The sequence below is a fragment of the Phalacrocorax carbo genome, chromosome 8, assembly GCF_963921805.1.
Source record: "Phalacrocorax carbo chromosome 8, bPhaCar2.1, whole genome shotgun sequence".
Taxonomy (NCBI): Eukaryota; Metazoa; Chordata; class Aves; order Suliformes; family Phalacrocoracidae; genus Phalacrocorax; species Phalacrocorax carbo.
This window is the reverse complement of record NC_087520.1, coordinates 22,053,948-22,078,430: the sequence shown is the minus strand read 5'-3', so window position 1 is coordinate 22,078,430 and position 24,483 is coordinate 22,053,948. Positions and strand designations below refer to the sequence as shown.

The 24,483-nt window shown below is 56.1% G+C and overlaps 1 protein-coding gene across 1 annotated transcript in view; it reads left to right on the top strand.

Moving 5' to 3' along the window:
* The first annotated feature begins 8,939 nt into the window (after positions 1 to 8,939).
* Positions 8,940 to 24,483, top strand: part of PPARGC1B (PPARG coactivator 1 beta) — a 48,690-nt gene continuing 33,146 nt past the window's right edge. The window contains exon 1 of the mRNA XM_064459007.1: positions 8,940 to 9,088. Within this exon, the coding sequence (XP_064315077.1) occupies positions 9,005 to 9,088 (84 nt within the window). The 5' untranslated portion in view covers positions 8,940 to 9,004. The remainder of the gene's footprint in view (positions 9,089 to 24,483) is intronic.

The following is a 24,483-nucleotide window of genomic DNA, read 5'->3' as shown; positions in this document are numbered from 1 at the left end:
GAGGTGAAATACTGCCCTGTGACCTACTACGGCTCCCCAGGCAAACAGAGATGCTGCTGGTTGCCGTGGCTTATGGTCTCAGCCACACACCCATTCAACGCACGCTGCCAGATCTGTGCCCTGAAAATCTAGTTTCGTATGGATAAACAGCATTTCTTATTACTGTCACTAATGTGATATCAGCTCATTGCAATGTAGATATTTTAATAATACATAGTTCTTTTAATGAAGGGGCTTAACTAACTAATTTACTTTCCAGCATTTGTATATGTCATATTTGCTCATTTATTCATGCAATAAATGAAATTAAAGTTTCTAAACACTTAGAAAACAACAAGTATACATAAGAAGTGCACCTGTGTATTAAAAATAAAAAGCAGGCACTGCATTTCCTGGCAGAGGCTGCCTGCAGGCACGCACTGCTGGACATTTCCTCCTCTGCCCATGTGGTAGTGCAGGCTGGACAGGGAGCACAGCTGGGCACTGCCAGTCCCCCATTCCTGGGGATGCTGACAGTAGTGACAACACCCGCATTTTTATTTTTATCATCGTGACAATACTGCTGTTTAGATTGGCTTTTATTAAAAATAAATAATGCTTTTAAAATGCAGCTGGCACTGGGGCACCAGGCTGTGACAAAGGCCAGGGAGGTGGTGCTGAGGATGATGAATGTGATTTTTCCAGCAAAAAACTGTAGCAGTTCTCCCATGTTGAGGGCTCTGCCAGGGGGTGTGGGAAGGACAAAGCCGCTGTGGCTTGTCCACAGAGGGCTCAGCCCACACTTGTGAGGGGTCTGGCTGTAGCCTCACGCTCTCCCCAGGCCAGGCTTTGGTGCGCATGTGTCAGGCCAAGGCAGGAGGTTGACACACGGAGTTATCTGAGCCCCTTCACAGGTATCAGCTCCATATCTGTTCCTCCTTTGGCCGTTATCCCCCATGCCTGCCTCCAGCAGACCCACCTGCCTGAGCCCAGCTGGGTGATGAACACCGCTCATCCTCAGGGTAGTTAAATAGGACATACCACATGCACTGACAAGTAGTGCAAGGGGTCCCTGGGGCTTCGGTAATGTCATATATCCATTGCTTCACCATGCTGCACAGGCACAGAGTGGCCCATGCCAGGCATATCTGTATTGCTTATGGAGGCTTCCCCCACATCACAGACTCCAGCTGAAGCTGAGCAAACCTCCAGCACCCCAGGAAAACTCCTGAAGGCTGTGCAAGGACAAGCTCACTTCTCCTGGACAGAATCAGCCTGCTCAGGCTTCCCAGGAGGATGTACCCTGTCCACCCCAGCACAGAGGTGTTTTAGTGCACAGAGCACTGGTGCAATGGTATAGCTGCCTCTGTGTATGGCCATAGGGAATGAGCTGCAGCTGCTGCCCTGTTGTGACAACCCCAGTTGCAAAACCCCTGTAGTGAATGGGTCTTGCAGCTGGAGGGCCGTAGCCCTTGCCTGGAGCTCGTCCAAGAAGCGCTCAATGCCTAAGCTTTCCCCCACTTCCTGCTCACAGTAACCAGAGGGAAAAGTAATGAGCAAAGTCTTAGGCAAGCATTTTGGAAACCAAAAAATCTCACTCTTTGAGCATGGTTTGGCTTAACAGCTTGATGGGGGATGGCATGCACTCAGTGTACAGATCAGGAGACAGAGATGCTGCCCCACGGAGCTTGCAGTTATCTGCCCCGGCAGGGAGGGGAGAAGGTGCTGCCACATATGGCTTTCCTCCATTTATCCTGGTCCCTTCCCTGCCTTTCCAGGCCAGAGCATTTTCCAAACTCTGCTTCATCCCATCCCTGCTGCTTACTTTCTAGCACTACCAGCATTGCTAACAGCTCTGAGTTCTCCTTGCCTGGCGTTAGTCCATGGCAATGGGCACTGTGAAGCCTCATTGTATCTTTCTGTGTCTCCATTTGGTCTGCGGCTGTGCATGCGCCCTTAAATACATAAAATGCATGGGCAATCACACACTACTCCCTCCTCCTCCAGTTGTGCGATTTGGGATGCAATATCCAACCCCCTGGCTCTTCACTTACGGGCGTATCACACCCGTCCCTGTGGCAGGCAGAGTAGCTAGGTGGCTGTATTCCTTACCTCTCAAAGGAGCCAGGAGTGGGGAGAGAGCTAGAAATAGCCCTGGCTGACACAGATACCTGTGCAAAACAGCAGGGGCCTGCACTTGCCTTGGTAATTGCATACTGCATGGCGATGAGTCACCTGCAGCCCTGCTCCGGCAGGCAGCACGCGGCCTCCCTGCCTCCTGCTGCATGGTGCGGGCAGGATTCGCCATGCTCAACTTGGTACCGTTTGGCTGGGAAAGTGCTGCACGCCCCCTCGGGAAAGGGGGACCAAAGCACAGGCAGCGAGTGGCAAGGATAGCAGGGAAAGGATGGGAATGAGAGCATCTTGCAGGTTTCCAAGCTCTCAAGACACTTTCAAGTGCCAGGAAGACTGTGAGAGCTGTGATTTTGCTGCATTATTTCTGTTGCTAGCTGTCTCTGCACAGGGAGCTCCTGTGTGCAGAATAACTGCTTGCAGCAAGCAGGTATTCATGCACCACCCTGCTGGGGGTGCTGAGCCCCCCGGCTGGCATCACCTGCAAGGGACCAGTGACCACCCTGGGATAAGCCCTCAGCACTTCCCAGGACAGTGACCGGGCACCTCTGAGATAAGCCCCCCTTATCTCAGCCACTGGTACAACCATAACCGAAGCAGCTGGAGAAGGAAGTGATGTGTCAGCTCACCCTGAGCTCCTCGACCACAGGGAGAAAGCCCCACCAGCAGAGCTCTCCATCTTCCTCCTCAGCCTCCTCCCCGTGGCAGGGGGCTCTGGGGCTGCCTCACTGCCAGCAATTGCACTGTCAGGAGGAGATTCATAAATAATTAGCCAGCAAACTTCCACCAGGGAGCTTAGTTTCTTCTCCTCCAGTGGTGCTGCCTTTTCAAAGAGCGAAACCAGGGGAGAGCAGCTATCTCCAGGGAGAGGGCCTGGAGGGGGTGGCATTTCCCCCGCCAGGCTTGCGGCTCCCTGAGCTCCTCTGCAGCTGACTTCACATATCGAAGGGATGCAGGAGGGAGGAGGAGGATTAGGTAAAATCAACGAGAATCTATTTGGCGGGATAAAAGAACGTGGTTTTATTTATGGCACTGGCTGGAGCTGAAGTGTCTCCTGCCCAGGGACACAGCGCTGAGGTGCTCGGGAGCAGCAGAGCAGTGTCTGCATGGGGCCAGGAGATGCACCAGTGCCTGCTGCCCTGGCACCTTGATCTCCAGCCCCACTGAGCCCACTGCCCTGTCCCTGATGCTCCCCAAAGTGCTGTGGGTGGTTCCACTTGCCAGGCTGGCAAGGGGAGCAGGAGGGGACGTCTGTGGAGGGGTTTCTGCCTTAACACCAGTGCCTGCAGTCCGGGGGAGCTGGGACCTGACAACCAGCCCCTTTCCACCGCTGGTGCCCTGGCTGGGGCTGCAGTGGCTGGCGATGGTGACAGCCAGTCACCGTGGGGGATGCTTGGAAGAGAGCTGGTGATGGCAGGGGTGGTGTGGAGGGGGTGCTGCAGGACAGGGGCCCGGGGACAGATGGGGGCAGCCTGGCTGGCGGTCACCCTGGGCTGGGAGCCATGAGGTGGGGAGATGCCCACAGACATCCCTGCCAGCAACAGCTGCTTGAGGAACCACAAGTCCTCGCTCAGCAGCACTGGGGATCCAAAGTGGTTCCCTTCGCTGCTCACCCTTTTGGCCAGCTCTGCTGGTGCAGGGGGATCAGGACCTGCTTAGGCGATCATGGCATGCCTCCGGGAGGAGGCAGTTAAAGAGAAAGAGGAAGAAAAAAACAGATGGCAGCATCCAGACTCTGAGCAGCCCCTGGGGTAAGGCAGCAGTTGCCTGGCTTGGGGCCGGGGTCAGCAGAGGAGGATGAGGTCGGTCTGGGTCTCGGCAAGCCTCACCCCCACCCCTCACTCCTCCCAGGGAGCAGACTAGTGGCTGGAAGCAGGATGATGGGGATGAAGGAGACACCCCAGCTTCTGGGGGTCTGGCAGGGACAGGCAGGGAAGGCAGGCTGGGCAGTGCCACCAGGACCAGAGGCAGCCTGACAGGCAGGGACAAGGCAGATGGGCTGGTGAGGGGACAGTGGGGTGACATCGATGGGCTACGACAGACACCACCAGTGCAGTGTGAGAGCTGCCAGTGGCGCACGAGGGACACGTGCCATATGGTGCAGCTCCCTTTGTTTCCTCACATGCCAATAGGCAGCTGGTGCCAGCATGCCAGGCTGCCTCTGGGGCAGCACGTGGGGATACCACTGGTGAAACTGCAAGGGGAAGTCTTGGGTCTCCATGGCACAATGTCAGGCAGTGCAGAGTGGTGCAGGGTCTTTGACAGGGGGTTTCTTCCCCTGATAAAGTAAGATACGGGGTGAGCCAAGTGCCCTGGGATGCTGCTGGGCTCTCGTCCCCAGGCAGAAGCAGACAGCTGGCCCTGATGCACCAGAGCAGCCCAGGGAGGAGGACAGGCTGCTTCAGCTGCTGCGGGTGTGCTGCTTCCTGCAGACAAATGAGTCACTGAAAACACCATAAGGAGTTGATGGGCATCCTGGTCTCCTCGCTCAGCCCACACAGCTGGTGGGTAGCATGAGCCATCATGCAGGAGCCTTCCCTACTCTCCACTGCCTGGCCTCTGCTGCTTGCAGAGGGAAATTCCCATATGTCTCAAATAGCTTTTGCCACCAAATTTCTCTCTTCTTAGGTTTCCTTTGCAATAACTGCATGGCTTTAGCTCCATGTGCAAGGGTGTGGTTTTGGAGAGGAGCAGGCTGCAGAACTGGGCAGGCCAGAGCCCTGTACATCATCCTGCATGTGTGCACTCAGTGCCAGCTACGGGCTCCTCTGCTGGAGCCACCTAAGGTCCTACCTCTGCTCCAGGGAAACAGAGCTGCAGCAAGCTGAGTTTGGTGGCACAGGGTGGGGAGGGACCCCAGGTACCCTCCAGAGAGGGGACTGGGGGACTCTGCCACAGCACAGGCAAATACGGTGCCCTTGGGTGCCTGCACGAGGGGTTTTGCTGGCGTGGTGAGGCATTGCACCCCAATGATGCCCAGTGATGCTGGAGTGGGAGTGGCAACATTCGAATAAGCACAGCCACAGCCCCGCTCTCTGGACAAGCTGGAGTGCAGAGCCAGGAGCCCAGCCAACACCCACTTGTCTTCTGAAGCCACTGTTTTGTTTTCCACATCCCCTCCAGCCCAAGAGGTCCCGTCCTCAGCCCTGTGGCAAAAAGGACATCAGACTGAGAGAGGAGGAACAGTTTCCACCCAGGCTTGTGGAGAGTGAGGGGCAATGTTGCCCAGTGGTGCATTTCCAGAGGTTCACTCCTTGCTGACCACTAAGCATCACAGAGCCCTCATGTCACAAATCGAGGAGGAGGAGGTGGCAGTGGGAACTCCCAGGTGAACACGGCTGAGCAGGAGCCACCGGACACAGAAAGCATGAAGGAAAAGCAACACTAGGTTCCATGCTTGGTGACTTCAGCTGAAGGACAAGGCTGAGCTGAGTACCGAGCAGGGTGAAGGGGAATGAAAAGCAGAGCTCATGGAAAGGAGCCAAGCAGAGAAACGCAGTGAAACCCAAGGGCACAGCACTGCTAACCACTGCTGCCCCACGGGAAGCAGGGCCTCTGATTAGCAGCCCACACGAATGAAGTCTACTTTACGAGAGGACTTTGGGAGACCCTTGGTGGGACCTCCCCCTTTGGTTGCCCCCAGCTTACCCAGCTGATGACTTGGAGAGACCCAGCCAGCAGAGAGCCCCTCTCCCCTGGGTCCCCAGCGAGAGCGGCCACCAGGGTGGCCATCCTGGCCACAGCACAAATTTAATTTTAGTGCTAAGGAGAGAGTGTCACAACGTGGGGGGCTGGAGAGGACTTGACGGTGGCTGGAGATGTTGTAACTTGGAGGAGCCCCATTTGCCACTGCTTCTCACTGCCTGGTCCTTACAACATTTTCCCATCCACAAACAGGGGCAGCTGCAACATGAAACCAAAGGCGGGAGTTTGCACAGCATGGGGTGTCTCCTGTCCAGCCACTGCTCATTGGCTCCTGCCGCTGCCCCACGCTTGGCCTTTGGTAGGCTAATGGTACCTTCAAACCCTGTCCCCTCCTGACCGCTGGCCTAATGACATTACTCACTCTCTGCTGTTTTGAAAGGGCATTTGCAGACTTTTCCTGTTATATTTTACCTTGGTAATACTATCCCCAGCTCCTCCAGACTTAGCATCGCATTGCTGCAGCTGGCTGCAGTGCTGGCGCTGTGCCACGGAGCTTAGCCAGGGCTGGCGGGTGAAGGGTGGGCGCGGGGGGCTTATTTCTGCTCAACTGTGGCTGACACCTCTTTGAGTACAGGAATAGAGAGAGCAGCAGAAGCCAGAGCTCTGGCAGCTCTCCTGCTCACAAAGCTCAGGTTCTGATTTAGGAGGAAAGCCGTGAGCACTTAGGGAAACTGCACGGTCACTCTGTGCGTGGACTGAGAAGGGTCATGCACACAGGGAATATAGTGTCCCGCTCACACCATTGCACTGAAGTTCCATGGACTGGACGGCCTCTCTGCCCATCACAGGTGTTTCTGAGGCTGCCACATGACTGACTTCTAAGGACGTGGAGACAATACCAGCTATAACATCTTGTCCTCCTTCGCCTCTCCTGGTGCTTTCGAAGCCCTTTTTGTGAGCATTATTCAATCAATCCCCCTGAAAGCTCCAGGACCAGGAAAGTGGTATGATCTCCATTCTGTAGATGAAAAAACCCAAAAGGCACAGAAAGACACTTGGACTGTGCAAAAGTCCAGAGTAGTCAGGAGCAGAAGTTGGAGCAGGTTAACACCAACTTGCAGCCACGTGAGCAACTGTACTTCGTCCTTCAGGATCCCACTGAAACCCAGAAGCAGCAGCAAGTCCACGCCTCTGAGATGCCCCCGTTTCACTCCGTCTCTGCTGTCCTCAGACCCCCTCTTGGCACAAGGGCAGCCTGACCCCGATGTCCCATCCCTGAAAGAAGCCCTAACCCACATCTGTTCAGAGAAATGGGGCAGCGCAGCCTGGGCTTTGCTTTCCTCGTTCTCCTTGGTGCCTCTGGGCTGCCTGGCCGAGCCACACTGCGGGTGGCTGCTGCCAGGGCAGGCACCCCGCAGGCTGCTGGCAGCTGGGGACTGGAAAAGGTTCATCTTCTTGGGTTAGAAAGCAAGGAGGGAGGAACCGTGCTTGCACCCACACTAGAAGGGAAAAAGGTATTTCTGAAACACATGGCTATGCATAACTTGACTTTAGAACAACCATTCACAAGTCATTCCCATGATCGGTTACTTCCTATTTGAGTACAACTGCTGTAAAGGAAATCACGAGATACTTGAGAGAGAACTTTGCCTTTTGTGCAACAAATTCCTCCCAAAAGACTACTTTCATGGTAAGGCCTTCCAGTCCTGCTTTTTCCCCCTGACAGGGTCAATGTCCCTCCTGTTCTCAGCTCACCTCCTCTCTCCATAGCGTTCCACACTCGCATACTCTGCAAAGGAGGGACTGGGGCAGGAATGCACTCCAGATCACCCGCCAGCGGGGTCAACTGGGAATTTGCGTCTTGGTCTGCAAGGAATTGTATGTGCCCCAGAGCAAGGCGACTTCCTTCCCTGGGCCCTTCTGATGTTGTCTGGCTGCGCTGTGCTCTGCTCTAAGCTACAGCTGTGCATCCATGCAGCACCACTTCTGGGCCCCGGCCTCCCACACACGGCAAGCAAAGTTTCATTGCTGGTGGAGCAGCTGAAAAGCACCTTGGATAACTGTTTCAGCACTTTGTAACAGTAATTAGCAATAAAGTGCCACAGCAATGAGGAAGAGATGGCAGCAGCTTCTCTCTTGCTTGGCCCCATCCCAGCAGCCCCTGCACCCAGCTCTCATCAGCCATATGATATAACGCATGCTGTCCACTGACATCTTCTTTTGGTGCAAGGCTTGGGATCATCAGGGAAAACCCAATGTTGCTACATTGCCCAGTGTTCACAGCATGTGCTGAACCAAAGGGAGGCCAGAAGGCATTAAAGAGTGGCTAGAAACAACTCTCCCTTTGAAACAAAAGCAAGGCAAGAATGCATCCAGGCAGCAAACCTTTCCTAGCAGAGGAAGGAGCACCTTCTGTTCACCCATCAGACCTTGATACAGAGCCTTCCACTTAGATCACTCCACATCACTTTCCTCCATCACCCGTTTACACTATTCCTGCAGGCCTGCCTGAGCCATCTGAGGGGACTTGAGGATCTGGAGGTGTTGCCACTCAGTTGTGTGTCAGCTAATTCAAGCTGCAGTGCTAAGCCCTTCTCTTTCTCATGTAATTGTTACAGGTAAGTCAATAGAACATTCATGAGATTTTTCCTCCTGTCATTAATTATTTCTGAAAGTGCTTTTGGCATACACCTCAAAACCCTGGCCAGAAAAATGACGTGCGTGACAACAAGATGCTCACAGCAAGTGGGATAAGCATCAAGATGAAAATACGGAAAATCTGAAGATCTTTTGCTCAACCTCAAGCTGAGTAACCTCTTTGCTCTCAGCCACCTGGCCCCACTCCAGTGCAGACCCACAGAGCCTGCAAGTGACCCTCGGCACTGCACTCGGGGTTTATATATCGCTATACAGGGGTGGTTTGGGGCTGGTAAGTGGCGCCCGGTGATGCTGGGTGCCCTTGCTTTTAAGGACTGGCACTTTTAAGGTGCGTGCAGAGGTGCTTCAAGTGGGTGCGTGTCCAGTGGGAAGGTGCTTGTGCCCGACGCGTGGCTGCAAGTCCTGGGGGACACACTGCAGCCACGGGTGTCCTCCCCCGCGCGGCTCCCACCTCCGCCGCGCCCCCCCGGCTCCCGCAGCCGGCGGGCGGGGGCTGCGGGCAGCTCCGCCCCGCCGCCCTCCCGGCTCCCCGCCGCCGCCGCGCCTGCTGCATGCTCGGTGCAGCCTCAGCCCCAGCCGGAGGTGGAAGATGGCGGAGCCGGCGCCGGATTGCAGCTCTCTGCTTGATGAGGATCTTTCCTCTTTCGTCTTCAGTTACCTCGCTGATAGCCAGGTAGGGAGCGTGGGGGTGGGTTCTGCTGTCCGGTTCCCCAGCCCGGTGCAGCGGCGGGGGAGAAGCCGGTAAACCCCCAGCTCCCCCCCCCCACCCCCAGTCCTGGGGCACCTGGGGGAAGAGCCGGTTCCCGCACTCCCTCTTCCGGACTGGCTCTTCCGCCAGGTGCCCGGAGGGTCTGCGGGGGTTCCGTTTGCCCCACGGAAACACGGGGAGGGGGGATGCATGGAAGCCTGCAGCTCCCGCGCGCCTCTCCGCGCCCCTCCCCATGGCTTCGGGGCGGCCCCGGCGCGGCAGCAGCCCCGCAGCCCCGCCGGCGCTTTCAGCACCACTCGCACGTGGACTCCCATGACCCCCCCCCTTCTGCAGGGAATTTTGTGTGTGTGGAGAAGCGGATGGGTTTTGGCAGTCCTCCTTTTTGCAACATGCCCTCCCCCCCCCCCCCCCCCCCCCCCCCATCTTGCAAAGGTGGGGAGGGGGACGCGGCGGTTCGGGGCGGCGGGGGGGCTGATAAGAGCTGGGCTGTGGGATGAGTCATGCCGAGCGTCAGTTCCACGCATATGGGATCCTGGGGGATGGAGGTTTTGGGGGAAAGGGGGCGGGGGGGCTGGTAGGGAGAGGGGGTCTCGGTGCTGCGAGTCAGCAGCCTCAAAATCTGGATGGGCTCCCTTTTGGACGGAGCTGGGTATTAAAATCAGATTAAGGCTCCTTGGCAGCTCTCGCACGGTCACGAGAGTGAGCTGTGCTGGCTATAGGGCTTGCATGCTTTTCCATTTTGGGGGGTGGAAGAGAGGCGCTATACAATATGCCGGGGAGTAGCGAGAGCTGTGACTGATCTGGAGCAAAACTGCGCGTTTCACAGTCGGATTGGCGAGGCTGGTGCAAGTGGGAAGAGTTTTCTGTAGTTATATATCATCCCTCCAGCCCTTCACTTTCATAACCAGAGATTACAAAATAGCTTTGATTGTGAAGCTAGCACATTCATTCCAACCCTTGCTCTCTCATCAGTTTAGCTCCGGGATTGCAAACAGCAGGAGCATGTGTGTTGAGAATGGGACAGGGACTAATCCTGCTGTTAGGTTCAAAACAGATAAGGTCTCAAGACTTGGTAAATCAGATTTGTCCCCGGTGCATGTGCCAGACAGAACCAGGCGAGTCTTGCCTCCACCTGGACTGATGTAGTCCCAGCACCTCTCCTTGCATGCACCAGCTCCGGCATGCTCCGGCTTGGCACGGGACCCGGGCGGCTTGTGGGGGGCAGAGCAGGGGGGAGGTGGCAGCTTCACTTGTTAAGGAAGAGCTGCTGACGTGTTGATTACAGCAGAAGGGTCAGGAAGGGTGAGAAGCGAGCTGAGAAGATTTTGTAAGTGGGTTTGCGTTTTCTGATTTGGACGGATTTATTATTGCTGAGGGAACCGTCAGCTAGAGAAGAGGAGGCTGGTTGTGTGGGATGCCATCCCTGGAAGTATGGCAGAAAGGCTGCAGCACCCACCCGCCCCATTGCTCCCTCGGGCAGGTGAAAGTTCCTGGCTCCACTTTCCTGCAATAGCCGGCCTGTTCTTTGCATGCTCAATGTGAAATGGAAAGCTTGTGTGATTGCAGCACACATCTGAAGGCTTGTTTCTTTTTTGCTTTTTAGTCAGCATTTGATGTGCCAATTTAGGAATCTTATTCCAAAAAGGGACTGCTAAGGAGGGGGAAAAAAGTCCTGCAAATTGTCATCCTTCTCTGGTGCAAAACCACCATGTTGTGAAGATCCCCTGCAAAATCTGGGACTGTGGAATGGCCTGTGATGAAATAAGACTGTTTTTATGGCAACTCCTAAAACACAGTTTGCTGCGCCTGTCCCTTCTTGTTCTCTCCCTCTCCCATACATGCCCTATATGGAGGGAGCAGCGTAGGGACACAAACAGAGTTAGTGCTAGTCTGATGCCTGCAGGGTGTATAACGTGAAGAGCAGCAGAGGGATCTTTGCAGACTGCTGCAGGTTCCCTTGGCAGTGGTGTGCAGCCTATGTTTGCTCTCCCGCCCAGCGCCTGCTTTTGATAATTGCATTTCCCCTCTGTCCCCACGTGCGCAGGCAGAGCAGTTAAAGGCTGGGGTAAAAAGAAAAGGAAAAAAGGAGGGAAAGAAAAAAAGCCCCCCCCAGCTATGATTAGCATGCATTTGCTTAAGAAGCGTCTGAAGTTGTAAGCGTGTGTTTCGCTTGTACCTTAACCTCTGATGAAACTGCAGGGAAGGCTCCAGCTCTGGCTGCTGTCACATGCTGCTTTATAACCCGAGTGGGAGGCGGTCCCGGGCTGGCCGCTGACGTCTCTCCCCGTTACTACTGTACAAGCCTCTGCTTACAACTGGGTTACTGACTTCTCAATGAAGCTCAAATGCTGCTTCCGCAAAGTCCCCAGTGCTCCAGCACAAGATCAGATTATCCTGAGAGACTGCAATGTCAGGAGGCCATGAGATCATGAATATTAGCCATTTCCTTCGTGGAAATCTTGAGGAACTCGGACTCGCCTCCTCTCTCCCCTGTGCTCCTCCCCAGTCCTTGCTTTTGCAGTAGGTTTGAGTAGGGCGCAGTTGGGTGCATGCTGGTGCCAGGCAGTTGTTTCCCCTCCAGGAGAGAAATCCTCAGGAGGGCTCTTGGGGTGATGTGTGGTGAGGGTTCGACATGGATATTTGCATCAGTCCCTTAATTATATGGGCTTGTGCTGAGGATGCCTGCTAACCTCTATTTACGTATCGAGGACAGCGATGATTCACATGGTACCTGCATTGCTACAGAAAGAAAATCAGGGTCTTTCACTTGATATCTGCCTTTCTCCTGCCAGCTCCTTCTCCCTTTTTAACAACAAAAAAAAGCAATTTTGTTTTGCTGCAACTCAAAACGTGTCATTTCTGGGCCTGTTTAATCCATTTAGTGCAACTCTTTGCTGCTCAGAGGTATGAGGCTGGTTGTAGCTGGTTCATCTGCTGGCACCAGGCGCTGGGAAGTGCCAGCCAGGCAGCTCTGCCGAGAGCACTGCGGAGTGGCTGGCGGCTCTCAGCATCCCTGCGAGAAGCAGGAGCAGTTTGACTCTTAGAGCTTTGATATATTTAAAAGCCCCAAAGTGCAGCAGCTGGGGGATGGGAACAAAAAAAAAAGCCTGAATAACCAGGATGCTTCTTGGAGAGATGCTTAAAGATCGCAGGAACTGAAATACAATGTTCCCTCTTTAACTTCTCAGCCTCCTGCTAACAGCTTAACCCATTGATAAGTGCAGGAGGAACAGCGAAGCCCTTGGTGGAAAAGCAGTCAATCAGTTGGATTGTTACTGCTAGGAATGAAGTGGGGATGCATCCCTAATTTCTGATAATTCTCACTGAACAGACCGATATTCTGCTTTTTCTGCTATTTTTCTTTCAAAGATTGGGGGGGTGGGGGCGCAGTCTGGATGACTGAGACGGCCCAAGGGCCTGTGCAAAGCTTATCTCCAGCCTGGCTGCATTGCTGCAGCTTCGGTCAAAGGACCGCTGCATTGCTGGGGCTGGAGACCCGCCTTGCTCTCCCGGGAGAGTGCTGCAAGGTGTCTGTGGCATGGTAGCAGTTAGCAGAGGCCACGCCGGTACATTTGCAAAGCCAGGGGCGGTGGTTGCTGGGGATGCCGACAGCTGCCCGCACCGCAGCGGTGGCTGCGGGTGATGGTGAGTGTGGCGTGCTGCTGAGCCTGCCGCTGAGAGCAGCGGCGGGGGAAAGGAGGGCTGGCCTGGAATCTGGCCCCTCGGAGAATGTCCCTGCACACCTGCCTGAGTTCACCCCTGCTTTTGACCAGACCCCCTGCTGCTCCCCACCCTGGCAGGGCCCCAGGGCTGCCCTGTGCTGTGGCCTTTCCTCTCTCCTGCCTGCACATCCCTGCCCCTCTTAATGAAAAGGCACCTCTCCAACAGGTGAATAATTAAGGCCTCAACCTAGTGCCTCCAGCAAAGGGAGCTTTGTGAGGCAGACGGATCTCGCTCTTGCACTAACCTTTCCAATGTCAAAAGCCTCTTTGTAGTTAGAAACTTCCACTTGCTCCAGCACTTCAGTGCTGTCACTCATCCAATGGAAAATGCCCCATGGGTGCCTTTCCTGCCCCAAACCCCTTCCTGGCTTTGAGAAATAGGTCCCATGGTCCCTGGTGCAGGGCTGGGGACAAGGACGCTGTTGGCTGGCTCCTCACAGGTGGTTTGCTGTGCTGCTGGCCACTGGTCCCGAGGTGCCCGCCAGGCTCTGAAATGCCCTTTGGTGGGGCTGGGGGCTGGCTCACGGCAGAGTGTGGGAGCCCTGCGTCTGTACTGCTAGTGGGCAGAGTGCTGGCAAGGGCACGCATTCCCCTGCCCGGCACATGCCAACACCCACAGATCTCCGGGACGTCACCCATTTAGCTGGGGCAGAGGCACTGTGTGGGGACGGCCTGTGGCTTTGCTGCCTGGTGCCTGTGGAGCAAACCCCACCAAAGCCACCTCTTCTGTCTGCCCATGGCCTTGAGGAGACAGCGTCACCGGGGTGAGGGGCACCATCCCTGCAGGGCGCTAGTGGGGCTCTCCAGCATGGAGGGGCTCTGGCCCTGCCGGGGAAGGGAAGGGCTCTCCCCAGAGAGAAGGCTCCACCAGGGCCATGCATGTTGCATCCACTTGCCGCCACTGAAGAGCTGGGACAGGATGATCTGGGGACACAACGTGCTGGCAGGGCCTAGGCCAGCAAACACATTTGCTGGTGGAATCGACTTTGGGCTCCAGCAGCCGAGCCCCACTCCATGGCAACCCTGCATGGGCTTATATTTCTCATGACTGCTTGGCAGCCTGAAGTGATTTAGCAACGGCGGAACTTCGTATGTGCCGGAGCCACTGCTGCTAGCGTGGCTGTGCCGGGCCGACTGGCACGGTCCCAGCCACGTGGTGCTCATCCTCCCTGAGTGGCGTGGGCTCAGGCAGCCCCTTGCCTGCACCCCAAGAGTGGGCAGCCAGCTCCTCTGCCTGCATGCCGTGCTGGGAAGGGGAGGTTTCTGCTGCCTGCCTGCTGCCTGGCAAACTACCCTCTTGCAAGTGCCTAGATGAGGATGTTTTAAGCTGCCTCTGCTTGTAGTAACGAGCCAGAGACCAAAGGTTGAAGTTAATGGGGCAGGGGGTCAGGTGAGGTAGGGAAATACTTCCAGGGACAGCCACACTGTAAGCACTGGGTGATGGTCCAGCCAATATGTTTCCCTTCCCTTATCACTTGGCCGTTCTGCTTTTCAGCACTTTTCCTAAGCTCTGGCTCAAAAGTTGTTATTTATTTATTTATTGTTTTTTATAATGGCAGCTTCCAAGAAATGCCGAAGGACTTTGCACAGATCTGGCTGCGCTCTGGGTCTCGTCAGCCCCATCCTTACCCTGCTCCGTCTTGCTGCACCTCCCCAGGCAGAAGCAACAGCCAGGCTTGGGCTCCTGCAAATTGCTATGTTAAACTGGTTCACTTCAGAATTAAGACGGGGGAAAATCTGGAACTTCTTTGGCCCTGTAAGAGCTGGAAACCCCCTAGGGAGGGGTCCCCCATGCAGTGAGTCTGGTGTCTGCTGGTGGGGAGTGTGGGGACTGAGGCAGCCCTGGGGGCTCTTTGGGATGACCCCATCCGGTAGCCAGACTAACCTTTGATCACTGCTGGCTCCTGGGCAGCAAAGTGGGGCTTAGGGAAAATACTTTGCTTATCTTGCAGCCCTGCTGTCCCGAGGCAAAGCCAGCAGGCACTGGGTGCCGGTGCCTCCCCAGTGCCCTCCCGCCATATCCGGAGTTTCATTGGGGGAGCACAACAAAGGTCCTGCTGAAATGTCACAGGAGACTTTTATACCCGCCTGTGCATACCCACCCTTGCCGCAGCACCCTGCCCACCCTGGCAGCGAACAGGCAGGCATTTGCCCTCACAGCTGGGAGCAGGAGGCCTCTGCCCTTGGCAAGGAGGAGCCTGTGTGATGGGGACTGAAACGGGAGAGACCCCAGTGCATCAGGGGGCTGATGTGATACTTCTTCCCTCCCCTGGGACCGAGCAGTACATGCTTTATATGGATGTTTTTGTGCTGAGGTGGTGGACGATAAAATGAGTGCCTTGAGCTCTTGCAGTGACTGCAGTTGCAGGGGCAGAGGATCTTTACTGAGATGCATTTTCTAAATTCTTCCTCTGTGCTGCTTCTGTACCCTGTGGTCGCTGCCTGCAGCAGCAGGGAGCATGCTGGCTGAAACAGCCCCTTCTGCTGAGCCAGCGCCACTGGTCAGGCTCCTCAGTTCCTGTTTCAGTTTGCAGTCAATTCATTGCTGCTGTCAGTTCTACTTCCCCGGCCTTCATCTGGGAAGGCTGCAGGACCCCATTCAACCCCAGCATATGGGGTGGCGGGTGAGGGGTGTGGGAGGTGTCTTCCTTTCCCCCCGCCAAAAGCTGCCTTCCCCACCTATTCCCCAAGGAACCTTCATTTCCTAATTTTTGTGCTCTTCAAGAGCAAGGAAATCCTGTGGTGGGGAGAGATGGAGGGGAGAGGGCAGAGCACCCCAGTGCAGGCAGGGGGCTGAGCTGGGTCTGTGCTGCAGCCGGAGCACCATGATGGGGTGGCCGGCTGTGCCTTGCAGACGGAAGGAAGCCCAGCTGCCTCTAGTCATGTTTCTTCTCCTCCCTCCTGCCCGGTTGAGGGGCGACTGCAGGTTTCACCGCCTGCAGGTGACAGCTGGGGACCTGGTTGTCCTGCTACAAGGGGACCCACAGCCGGAGCAGCCCCAGCTGTCCCTTGGTGCACAGAGCAGCTGGGGTGCAGGGGAGCTGGTGCCGGGAGCAGGCAGCATGATCCTTGTCCCCCAGCCTTGGCGCCTTCTTGCTGAGCCTTCTTGCTTCATTTTTAGCCAAAGTGCCTAGGTAGGAGTGAGAAGTTTCTGTTGTTGGTGATGGTTTTTTTGGTTGTTGGGCTTTTTTTTTTCGTAATGAAGAAAGCCGTGGGGTATTTCAGGAAACATCCCAGTGGGACACTGCCACAACCCTTTGCATGCACATGAGAGTGATAGGGCTCAGCTCCAGCCAGCTCTGCAGCAGCCAGGCTGGGTTAGAGCAAAGAGCAATGCTGATTGCAGCCAGGGTGATAGTTGTACATGCAGTTGGATAAGAGCAAGGAGCTGGAGGTGTAAAACATCACACTCACGCAGCTTTCTTTGAAGGCCAAAGCAGGGGCAGGCTCTGGCTTGTCACAGCCCCTCTGTGAGCATCACGTGCTGACACCGGTGGGCGCAGGGCTGGGGCGACCGTGGTCTTTTGGCTCCTCAGATGTTGCCCAGGCAGTGCGTGCACTTCCTGGGCTTGGGGCAGGTGGGAGAGCCGCTGCCACCGGGGCTCTGCCTGCTCACAGTCAACACCAGTGCAGGGCAGGGCAGGACAGGACAGGACAGTGGGGCTGTGCAGTGGTTTGTGCCAGGAGAGCCGGTGGTGCCCTTTCCTGCCACATAGAGGTTGCTCACCTGGCGCCCAGCATGGCAGCGCTGAACTTTGTTCCAGCTCAAGTCCTTCTCCCCTCATTTCCCGGGACTTGCACAGCCTCGGTGCAAATGTTTGCAACTTCCATGGCCCTTGGCTTTGAGCTAATTAAACTTTGTATTCATGTCGGCTCCCTTTAAACCATGGCTGCTTAGCTGCTTTCCTTTCCCGCTCTGTTCTGGAGCCTGCAGCCCTGCCTGATTGAGGTGTGTGTGGCTTAGAGCTACCTTCCAGCATCTTAATGACTGAAGGATTTTTAAACTTTCCTTTGAATAGCATAAACCCCAGAGCTCTGCATAGCTGGAGCTGGTGATTTAAACCAACCAGCATCATTTCTCCTTGTGAGCAAGCTTGCACACAGGAGGTCATGACCAAACTGTGCTAATAATGAAAAGAAAAAATTGCAAACGTTTTTCTTAAAAAGGAAGTTTCTGTCTCTGGGGGGGACCCTACCAGGAGACTGGTGCATGTGGGGTTTGGGTGCTAAAACCCATTTCCCAGGTAACAGAACTCAAACCTATAAGAACTGTGTGGTTTCCTCAGACTGAAAGGTTGGAGGTTTTTGAGCTGCTTTTTTTTTTTTTTCCTTGTGGCCATGTCCTTTTAGGAAGGAATAAGCGTGTCTATTTATATATATATTTTTAAAATGAAAGCACATGGTACATGTCCCCAGGATCCCTCACAGTGCATGTTTTCACCCAGCTCTGGCAGGGACGCTGCTTTGCTGATGACCAGGAACCAACCCTCCCCAGCAGCTCGTGCCAGCAGCTGAGCTGGAGAGGAGAGGCAGCCCATGCCCTGCAGCCCTGGGACTTGGGGCGAGCAGCAATAAGTGTGCAGGACATGCTCATGCATGTGTGTCTCCTCTCCTCACGAGAACCAGAGACTTCAGGATGTGGAAATGGATGCAGGAGGAAGGAAGCTGGCAGTTGAGTGGGGAGGGATGTTGGGGGGGAGACTGTTAAGACAGGCATGGATAGGGAGGGCTGCAGCTGCTCGACGTACTTCTATTGACTCGTCCTACTCGTGCTTTCGGTCATGCTGCCTAGCTTTCCTGCAGCGATGTTAGTGCATCCAGGATGCAGTGCATCCACGGCCCCTACCTCCCTGCAGTGACCGGGGGCTGCCCTTGAGGGTCTACTTGCCCAGGCTCTGTCATCTTCAGCTTGCACCACTTGCTTGCTGCCTGTCTGCCCAGAGGAGCTGGAAACCCATCTGCACATCCAGCTGAGTTGAAAATAAATGAAAGGCAGATTATGGGGGTGGGGGGTGGGGTGGGGGTGTGTGTGCAGAGACTGTCTCCATGTCTGCTTCTTGCTTATGGCAGTGCAAGGACCTGGAAACACAGCTTTCAAGTTTCTGTATTTATGTAACCCAAACTAAATCTTTTTTGGAAAGAGCCACTCTGTCTCATTTAGATACCTAAATATAGTAGCCATTCTGGAGGAAGGATTAGCCTGCAAGTGCCCTGGCGGGTATGGGGACTTTGTGGATGGGTGTTAGCGGGAGTTTAAACCTCATTCAATCAGGCTGGGGAAGGAGGGGGTTATTCCCCTGCCATCAGCAGAGCAGTCTTTCAGCCGTCCTGAGGCAGCAGGGAGCTCGAGGCAGTGGCGGGGCAGGGAAGCAGGAACCTGCAGAGATGTGGACTGCAGGGTTTTTTCTAACTATCCTGATGCCTTTTGAGGCCAGAGCCCACCTATGCCCGAACATGCTATTTGCTAACATCCTATCACATCCCCTTGGAGGAAGGAGCTGTGCTCCAAAGCATAGAAGCAGAGCTGAGCAGTGGGGCAAAACCTCCACATCCTGCCCTGCCAAAGGGCCTCGTGGGGCTGCGCCACTTCTGGGTGATCATTCAGAGCTGCTAGAGCAGAGCCATTGCTGCGACATGGGGTTGGGTGGAAAAGCAAGGAAGGGTGAAGGTCCTTCTGCCCTTAGGTGAACTGGGCACTGCAGGCATCAAAGTCCTTCAGGATCCTTTAGTGAGAGATGCTAGGCTGACCCTCTGAAATGCCAAGCTGAGGGACATCCCACAGGTGCCATTTCCCCTTGTCAGGGATGTACACTCTCCACCCTTGCGGGCACGGGGGCCTGTACGCTTGGCCAAGACATGGGCAGCAGCAGGATCCAGGAACTGCACCCATCCCACGGACCCGCTTCTGCTTCTTCATACACACCAGACCCCTTGTTGCCTTTGAGTGGGCACAAGAGATGGGTTTGCCTGTGTGGTCTGACCACCTCCCTGGCTTGCCCACATGGCGTGGTGGGGCTCTCGTAAACCACCTGGGATCAGCAAGGCTTGCATGTTGCACCAAGTGTTGATGGAAACTGAGTTTCTCGGGGGTGCACAGGGTGCCCCTTCCTTTTGTCTCTTGACATCTCCAACTGCCCTGCAATAAGGGTGCTATGGGCCCCTTCCAAGGAAGTGGGGAGCAGCCATTTGTGTCCATGTATGCTGGTGTCCCAGGGACTTGGGGCACGGGACACATGCTGCTTGAGTCTCTGCAGCTGGCTATTTATAAGCACCAACCTGCTTTGCAGTGCTGACAGTGAGAGCCTGGCTCCCTGGACTGGTGCTGCTGCAGGGGCTTCCTAATCTGTCTTGTGATTCAGGTCCTGATGGAGATGCACAGGAGCTGCCTTATGTTTTCTGTGGGAAAGCCGAGGGTCCTTCAGCTATTTGAGCCTTCATCTTTGTGCTTTTCTTGTTGCTTCCTCTGCACATGGCGGCTCTGACTCCCTGTGTGCCTCCACATCTCCCTGCTGCCCATCCCTGCCCCTTACCATGCCCTCTGCCCAGCTTGGAGCTGTGCATCCTCATGCCAGCACTCACCCCGGTGTGCAGGGTCCTCTGCCACCCCTGCCATCTCACCAGGGCAGGAGCCACATGGCTAAACAGTGGGACCCCCAGGGAGGTGTTGGTGAACACGTGCGTGCTGGCTTCATGTGGTGCCCTTGTACAACCTTGCAAATCCTGGTGCAATGCCCCCTCAGCTCCCATCGCATGGGCAGGGACCAGCCAGCTTCGGCGCTGCCCTGTGGCAGCCCCACCAGTCCCTGCTAGGCAGAAGTGGTCTGGGTCTGAAGGAAGGACCCTGCTGCTTTGGTGATGTCCTCCTCAGGTCTATGTTATTTCGTCCTAGCAAGGTGGAGGTGAAATAGAGAAAGTAAAGGCTGTGCATTGAAATGGGAGGAGGCAGCGCGGAGAAGATCCAGCTGGGGGGCTTGCAGTGTCCCCAGGATTCTGAAGCCACTCCAGCAGATGGCTGCAGCCCTCCCGCCCTGCTCTAAGGAATACAAATGTGCAGCAGATACGGTTACCCAGCCCCAAGAGCGGTGTTAGCTTTCATCTAGATCGATACCCTTGCCTGCCTGCCTGCCTGCCTCTGAGGGAGCACTCAGATGGCAACCCAAGCCCAGCCAGGAGACACCCACCAAGGCTCTGCTGCCCACTCCAGACCCTACCTGTCCGTCTGTCCATCTGCCTCAGTGTGGAGGCAGAGCTAACACCAACTGCAGCGCCGCTGATGTGCTGCCGGACTCCGTCATGCGTAAAATGTAATAAATAGGGCCATAAGCCTTTTACGAAGTCTATTTCCACTCTTGGATCCAAGATTTAATGCATGGCTGCTTAGAGAGGCTGAGGATTTCAGGGGTCAGCAGGGCTAATTGCACTGCTGGAATAAAAGGGTGTGTGGCAGGACCCTGCACATGGGTGGGAGGGGGTGCCACGGGTCCCAGCTGCCCTCTGCCCTGCCCCAGCCCTGCGTGCTCCCCGCCAGCAGCCTGGGAAAGCAGTGGCCACATGTAGAGGCTCGGCAAGGGATGTGGTCCCCGGGGAGTGCTCCTCAGCTGGGCACCAGTGGCTTTTGGGGCTGGGGGCACCATGCTAGCGGGGGAGATTTATGCTGCAGGTGTTTGGTTCCCCACTGCTCCGTGGTGTCCCTAGGCATCTGATTGAGCATGTCTGGCTGGAGTGCTTGATTTTAGATTACCTGGAAGCTAGGGAAAGCCTCCATGGGGCCAAGGGCCAGTGAGGATTAGGGCTGTCCCAGTGCAGGCTGGTACTGCTGGGCTTGGTTGGCCCCTGTGCCAGCTCGGCCCCAGCCTGCAGCATCGCCTTGTGCTGCAGAGGGGAGCTGGGTACCACCCTGCCTGGCTGCCTGCTGTGCTGGCTGGCCGTGACACCACAGGCTGGGATGTGAAGAGGTATGTATGCTTGGAGGTGCTGCTGCTGGGGAGACAGCCCCACCAGGAATGGAAGTGCAGTGCCGGGGCGAGAGCCAGGGGCATAAACCTGGCTGGGGGTGCCGGTGCTGGGGATGCGCCCGGCCAGCGCAGGGCTGGGGGTCGGGACCTGGACTGCACTTCCATGGAGGTGTTGGGGAGGGACCGATGGGAAGTCCACTTCATGGGGACAACTGGCAGCCAGCACATGTGCTGTAAGGTGAGGGGGACCCAGATGCCCGGAGGCTGCCGGGGCTTCGCCCTGTGCCAGCCGGCTGCACAGGGCTGGCAGTGCTGTGCCGCCAGCCGCAGCAGACGGAGGATGCCAGCTCCGCTCAGTTACTTTCCTGGCTGATCCTGTCATCTCCATCTCGTGCCAAGTGCTGAAGTCGTCATGGAAACCGGCACGGTGGCAGCCTCGCCAGCAGCTTCGGTGCAGGATCCTTGCTCTGAGTGCCCAGCCGGCGCTGGTCTGCCGCGGCAGTGATGGGTGGCTGGCCCAAGTCAGCCATTTGCTGCTGGTCCTTATTCCTTGAGGGTATCAATCTGCTGCTGGGCTCCAGCAGTGCACACGCACGGTTGCTTCCCTGGCGTTGTGGCAGGGCCCAATCTATTTGCATTCACCAATCCCAGAGAGAGCCTTGCAGAAAGCACAAAAAAAATAAAAAGCCCCATAATATTGCTATTAATAGTACCTGTTCACATAGTTATCTTTAACAGCACCATTCCCACCTTCATTTATAATGGTCATTGCATGGGCCTGATTCTTCTCCCTGCTGCCCAAGTGGCTTTGAGGTAACCCTGACTTCCCAGGGTGTCCCACTCAACCCGTGCTTCCACTGCTCACCAGCATTTCATTTTGCTGTGGGAAAAGACGATTTGCAAACCTTCCCTGCAGTGGGAAATGGAGCAGGATTTTTTTTCCAGGGTTAATTTTTCTTTGGTGACCATAACTTGGAGCTTTGCTTGCCTTTGTCTCTCCTCCCACGTCACTCCTGTCCAGCAGGGCTGTGTCATGCCAAAGGCTTTCTCCCTGGAGCATCCTTGCTGGAAGTCCACGCTGGTGCTGGGATTCTGCTTGAGGAGAAGGCAGTGCCTTAACTTCACTACTGAGGATAGAGTGTTTTCCACTTGAACTTAAGTGGGTGTTTTCATAGGTTTCAAGCTGTGGTCCTCCCTTCCTGGTATCTTCAATCTTCAGAGCTCATGCAGACTCCTGGGAGGGTGCAGGGCCTTGAAGGGGCTTTGAGGCTTTGTGGGTTCAGCCCACTGCTTTGAGGCAGCATCTCTTACCACCGCCAGGGAAAGGCCTATTTCCCCTGTTCTTGAATTTGGCAGTCACAGGGTTCCTTGGTTTCCCAGGCTAATCTGTTCCTGCCTTTAACGAGCTGCCTCATTAAAGCATTTTTCCCTAATAACCAACCCTCTAGGCTGGGCGAGAGGCTGGTGATGTTCGACTGTAGACGACTGGAGACCTACAGGCTGTAAAGGGCTTTTCGAGCTACTTGCAGGGGTGCAGGTTGAACACCAGCCCTCTCCTACTGTGTGGTGCCAGCAAGTCTGTGAAGACGGGCAGCAGCCCAAAGCACCCCAAACCATGTCTTGCTTGGGCTCCAGCACCAGGTTTACTGGACCCACAAACTCCAACAGTGCAGCTGAGGTGGGGCAGGTTGCACTGGGGAAGGTATCTGCCCTTGGGGTGCAGCAAACTGGGGATACTGGGACTGAACTGCCCTGCTGCCCAATCTTCCTGTACAACGTCTGTATGCAGTCGTTTGCTGCACTGGGGCTGTTCAACGTGACCCTGCGAGCCAAACCTGTGCGTGCACACTGCCGAGCAGGCATGGTGTGCCTCAGGCCCAGGAGGTGTCTGCGCAGCCTTAATGAGGGGTTTTAAGCTTATTGCCTGGGTGCTTGGGAGCTGAGGCAGCTGGTTTCAATAAATGGAAGTGGAAATCTCCCTCCTGGGGGCCTGCTTTGTGTGGTGGAGTATGCGGCTTGCCGCCCTGGCCTCCTGGGAGCGTCTTTCCAGTGGACAATGGTCCCCACCTGGTCTCTCCAGCCTCTGTTGTGGCTGCCCCAGCTGAGCAGGACATGGGATTGGGAGCCCTCGGGGCAATGGCTAGCAGTGCCTCTGGTTACTGGCAGCATTTCATGTCTGCCGCAGCCCAGGCTGAGCCATCCCCCATCTGCAGGCCATGTTTTTTAGGGTGGCAATGATGCAAGGCAGGAAGGTGCCTGGTACCGGCGCTGCTAGGGCTGCTCTGTTTATATATAGCTGACCCACTTGCTGAGCGGGGGCTGTTGGTCCCTCCTGGTGCTGCTTTTGGGGGTGCGTGCGTGCACTGGGGTTGCACCAACATCAGCCTGGGAACGCAAGACTGCAGGTGTCTGGGTTGCAGTTGCTTGCAGCCTGCTCTATGGAAGGGCTGCAGGAACTCACAGCTCGCAGGCTGCAGCTGTGCTGCTTGCCACTCAGGGGGCATGGGCTCTGTAGCCTGCCCAGTTCCCCAGCACCCCTCCCAGCCTCACCCACCCGCTGGCACACTGGCTGTCTCAGGGAAGGAAGAACTGCCATAGCGCCGGCAGAGACGGGGGCGGGCAGGAATGGTTGCTGGAGGGACCAGCCCGAGGCTTGCTTTGCCTAGGCTGAGGCAGGATCAGAGCCCAGGGCAGTGCTCAAGCCCCCATCCCGAGAGGTAGCCCAGCCTCCTGTGGGGATAGCCTGCCTCCCAGCCGTTCCCTCCCCTCCAGCCAGGCCTGGGTGTTGGGTGCTCAGCGGGGTGGGGGTTTGGGTGCTGGGTGCTGGAGCAACCATGTTGCTGCTAGCTTCCAGTCTGCGTGAGCAGGTGTGCATGGGGCATGCATGTGCATGCTCCAGCAAGGCAGGAGCTGCAGCACACGGTGCCCGTGCCACCCGCCGGGGCCAACTCGTGCCACACACGCTGGGTGCATGCATAGCCGAGCGTGCCCTGTGCCAGCGCTGCCGGCGTGTGCCATGTCCCACTGCCCATCCTGCCATGCCTGCCCCAGGAGGGGGACTCAGAGCCAGCAGGCAGGTGGGAGCGCTGAGGTGGCCGGGACGGGGTGGCAGGGGCACAGGTACCTTGCCCCTGTGTCCTGGTCACTGAGGAGCTGTGCTGCTCCCCAGGGCTTACATTGTCTCAAAGGTACAGCCTGGTGCAGTGTGGTGGCCTCTGAGGCTCTTGTTCCCATGGGGAACAGGGTACAAGGATGGGGCTGAGCAGAGTAGGTGGCAAGAGAAGAGTGGGCTGTAAAAGGCAGGGACGCAGCCTGCTACAGGGTCATGCTCCCGTGGGCCAGAGGACCCAGGAAATAAGGGAGCAATAACCCACTGAAATTCATGTCCCGGACCACTCCAAGAATAAATTTTGGGTCCCCTCTCCTGCGTGATGCTGATGGGGCTGTCCCCCTCTCCAGGCACCCCCACAGCCCCAGCTCACCCCTCCAGCTGCCTGCTGCTGCCTGTGGTGGGTGCTGCTGGCATATGAGGGGCTTGGGGGAGCCCTTGGAAAGCCGTGGGCGGCCAAAGCAGCGACTCTCAGTGCCAAGCACCTGGGAGCCACCCAATTCCCCAGGGTGGGACAGAGAAGAAAAGAAAATCTCTCGAAGTGCAGATAGTGGGACGCCCCACCATGTAATA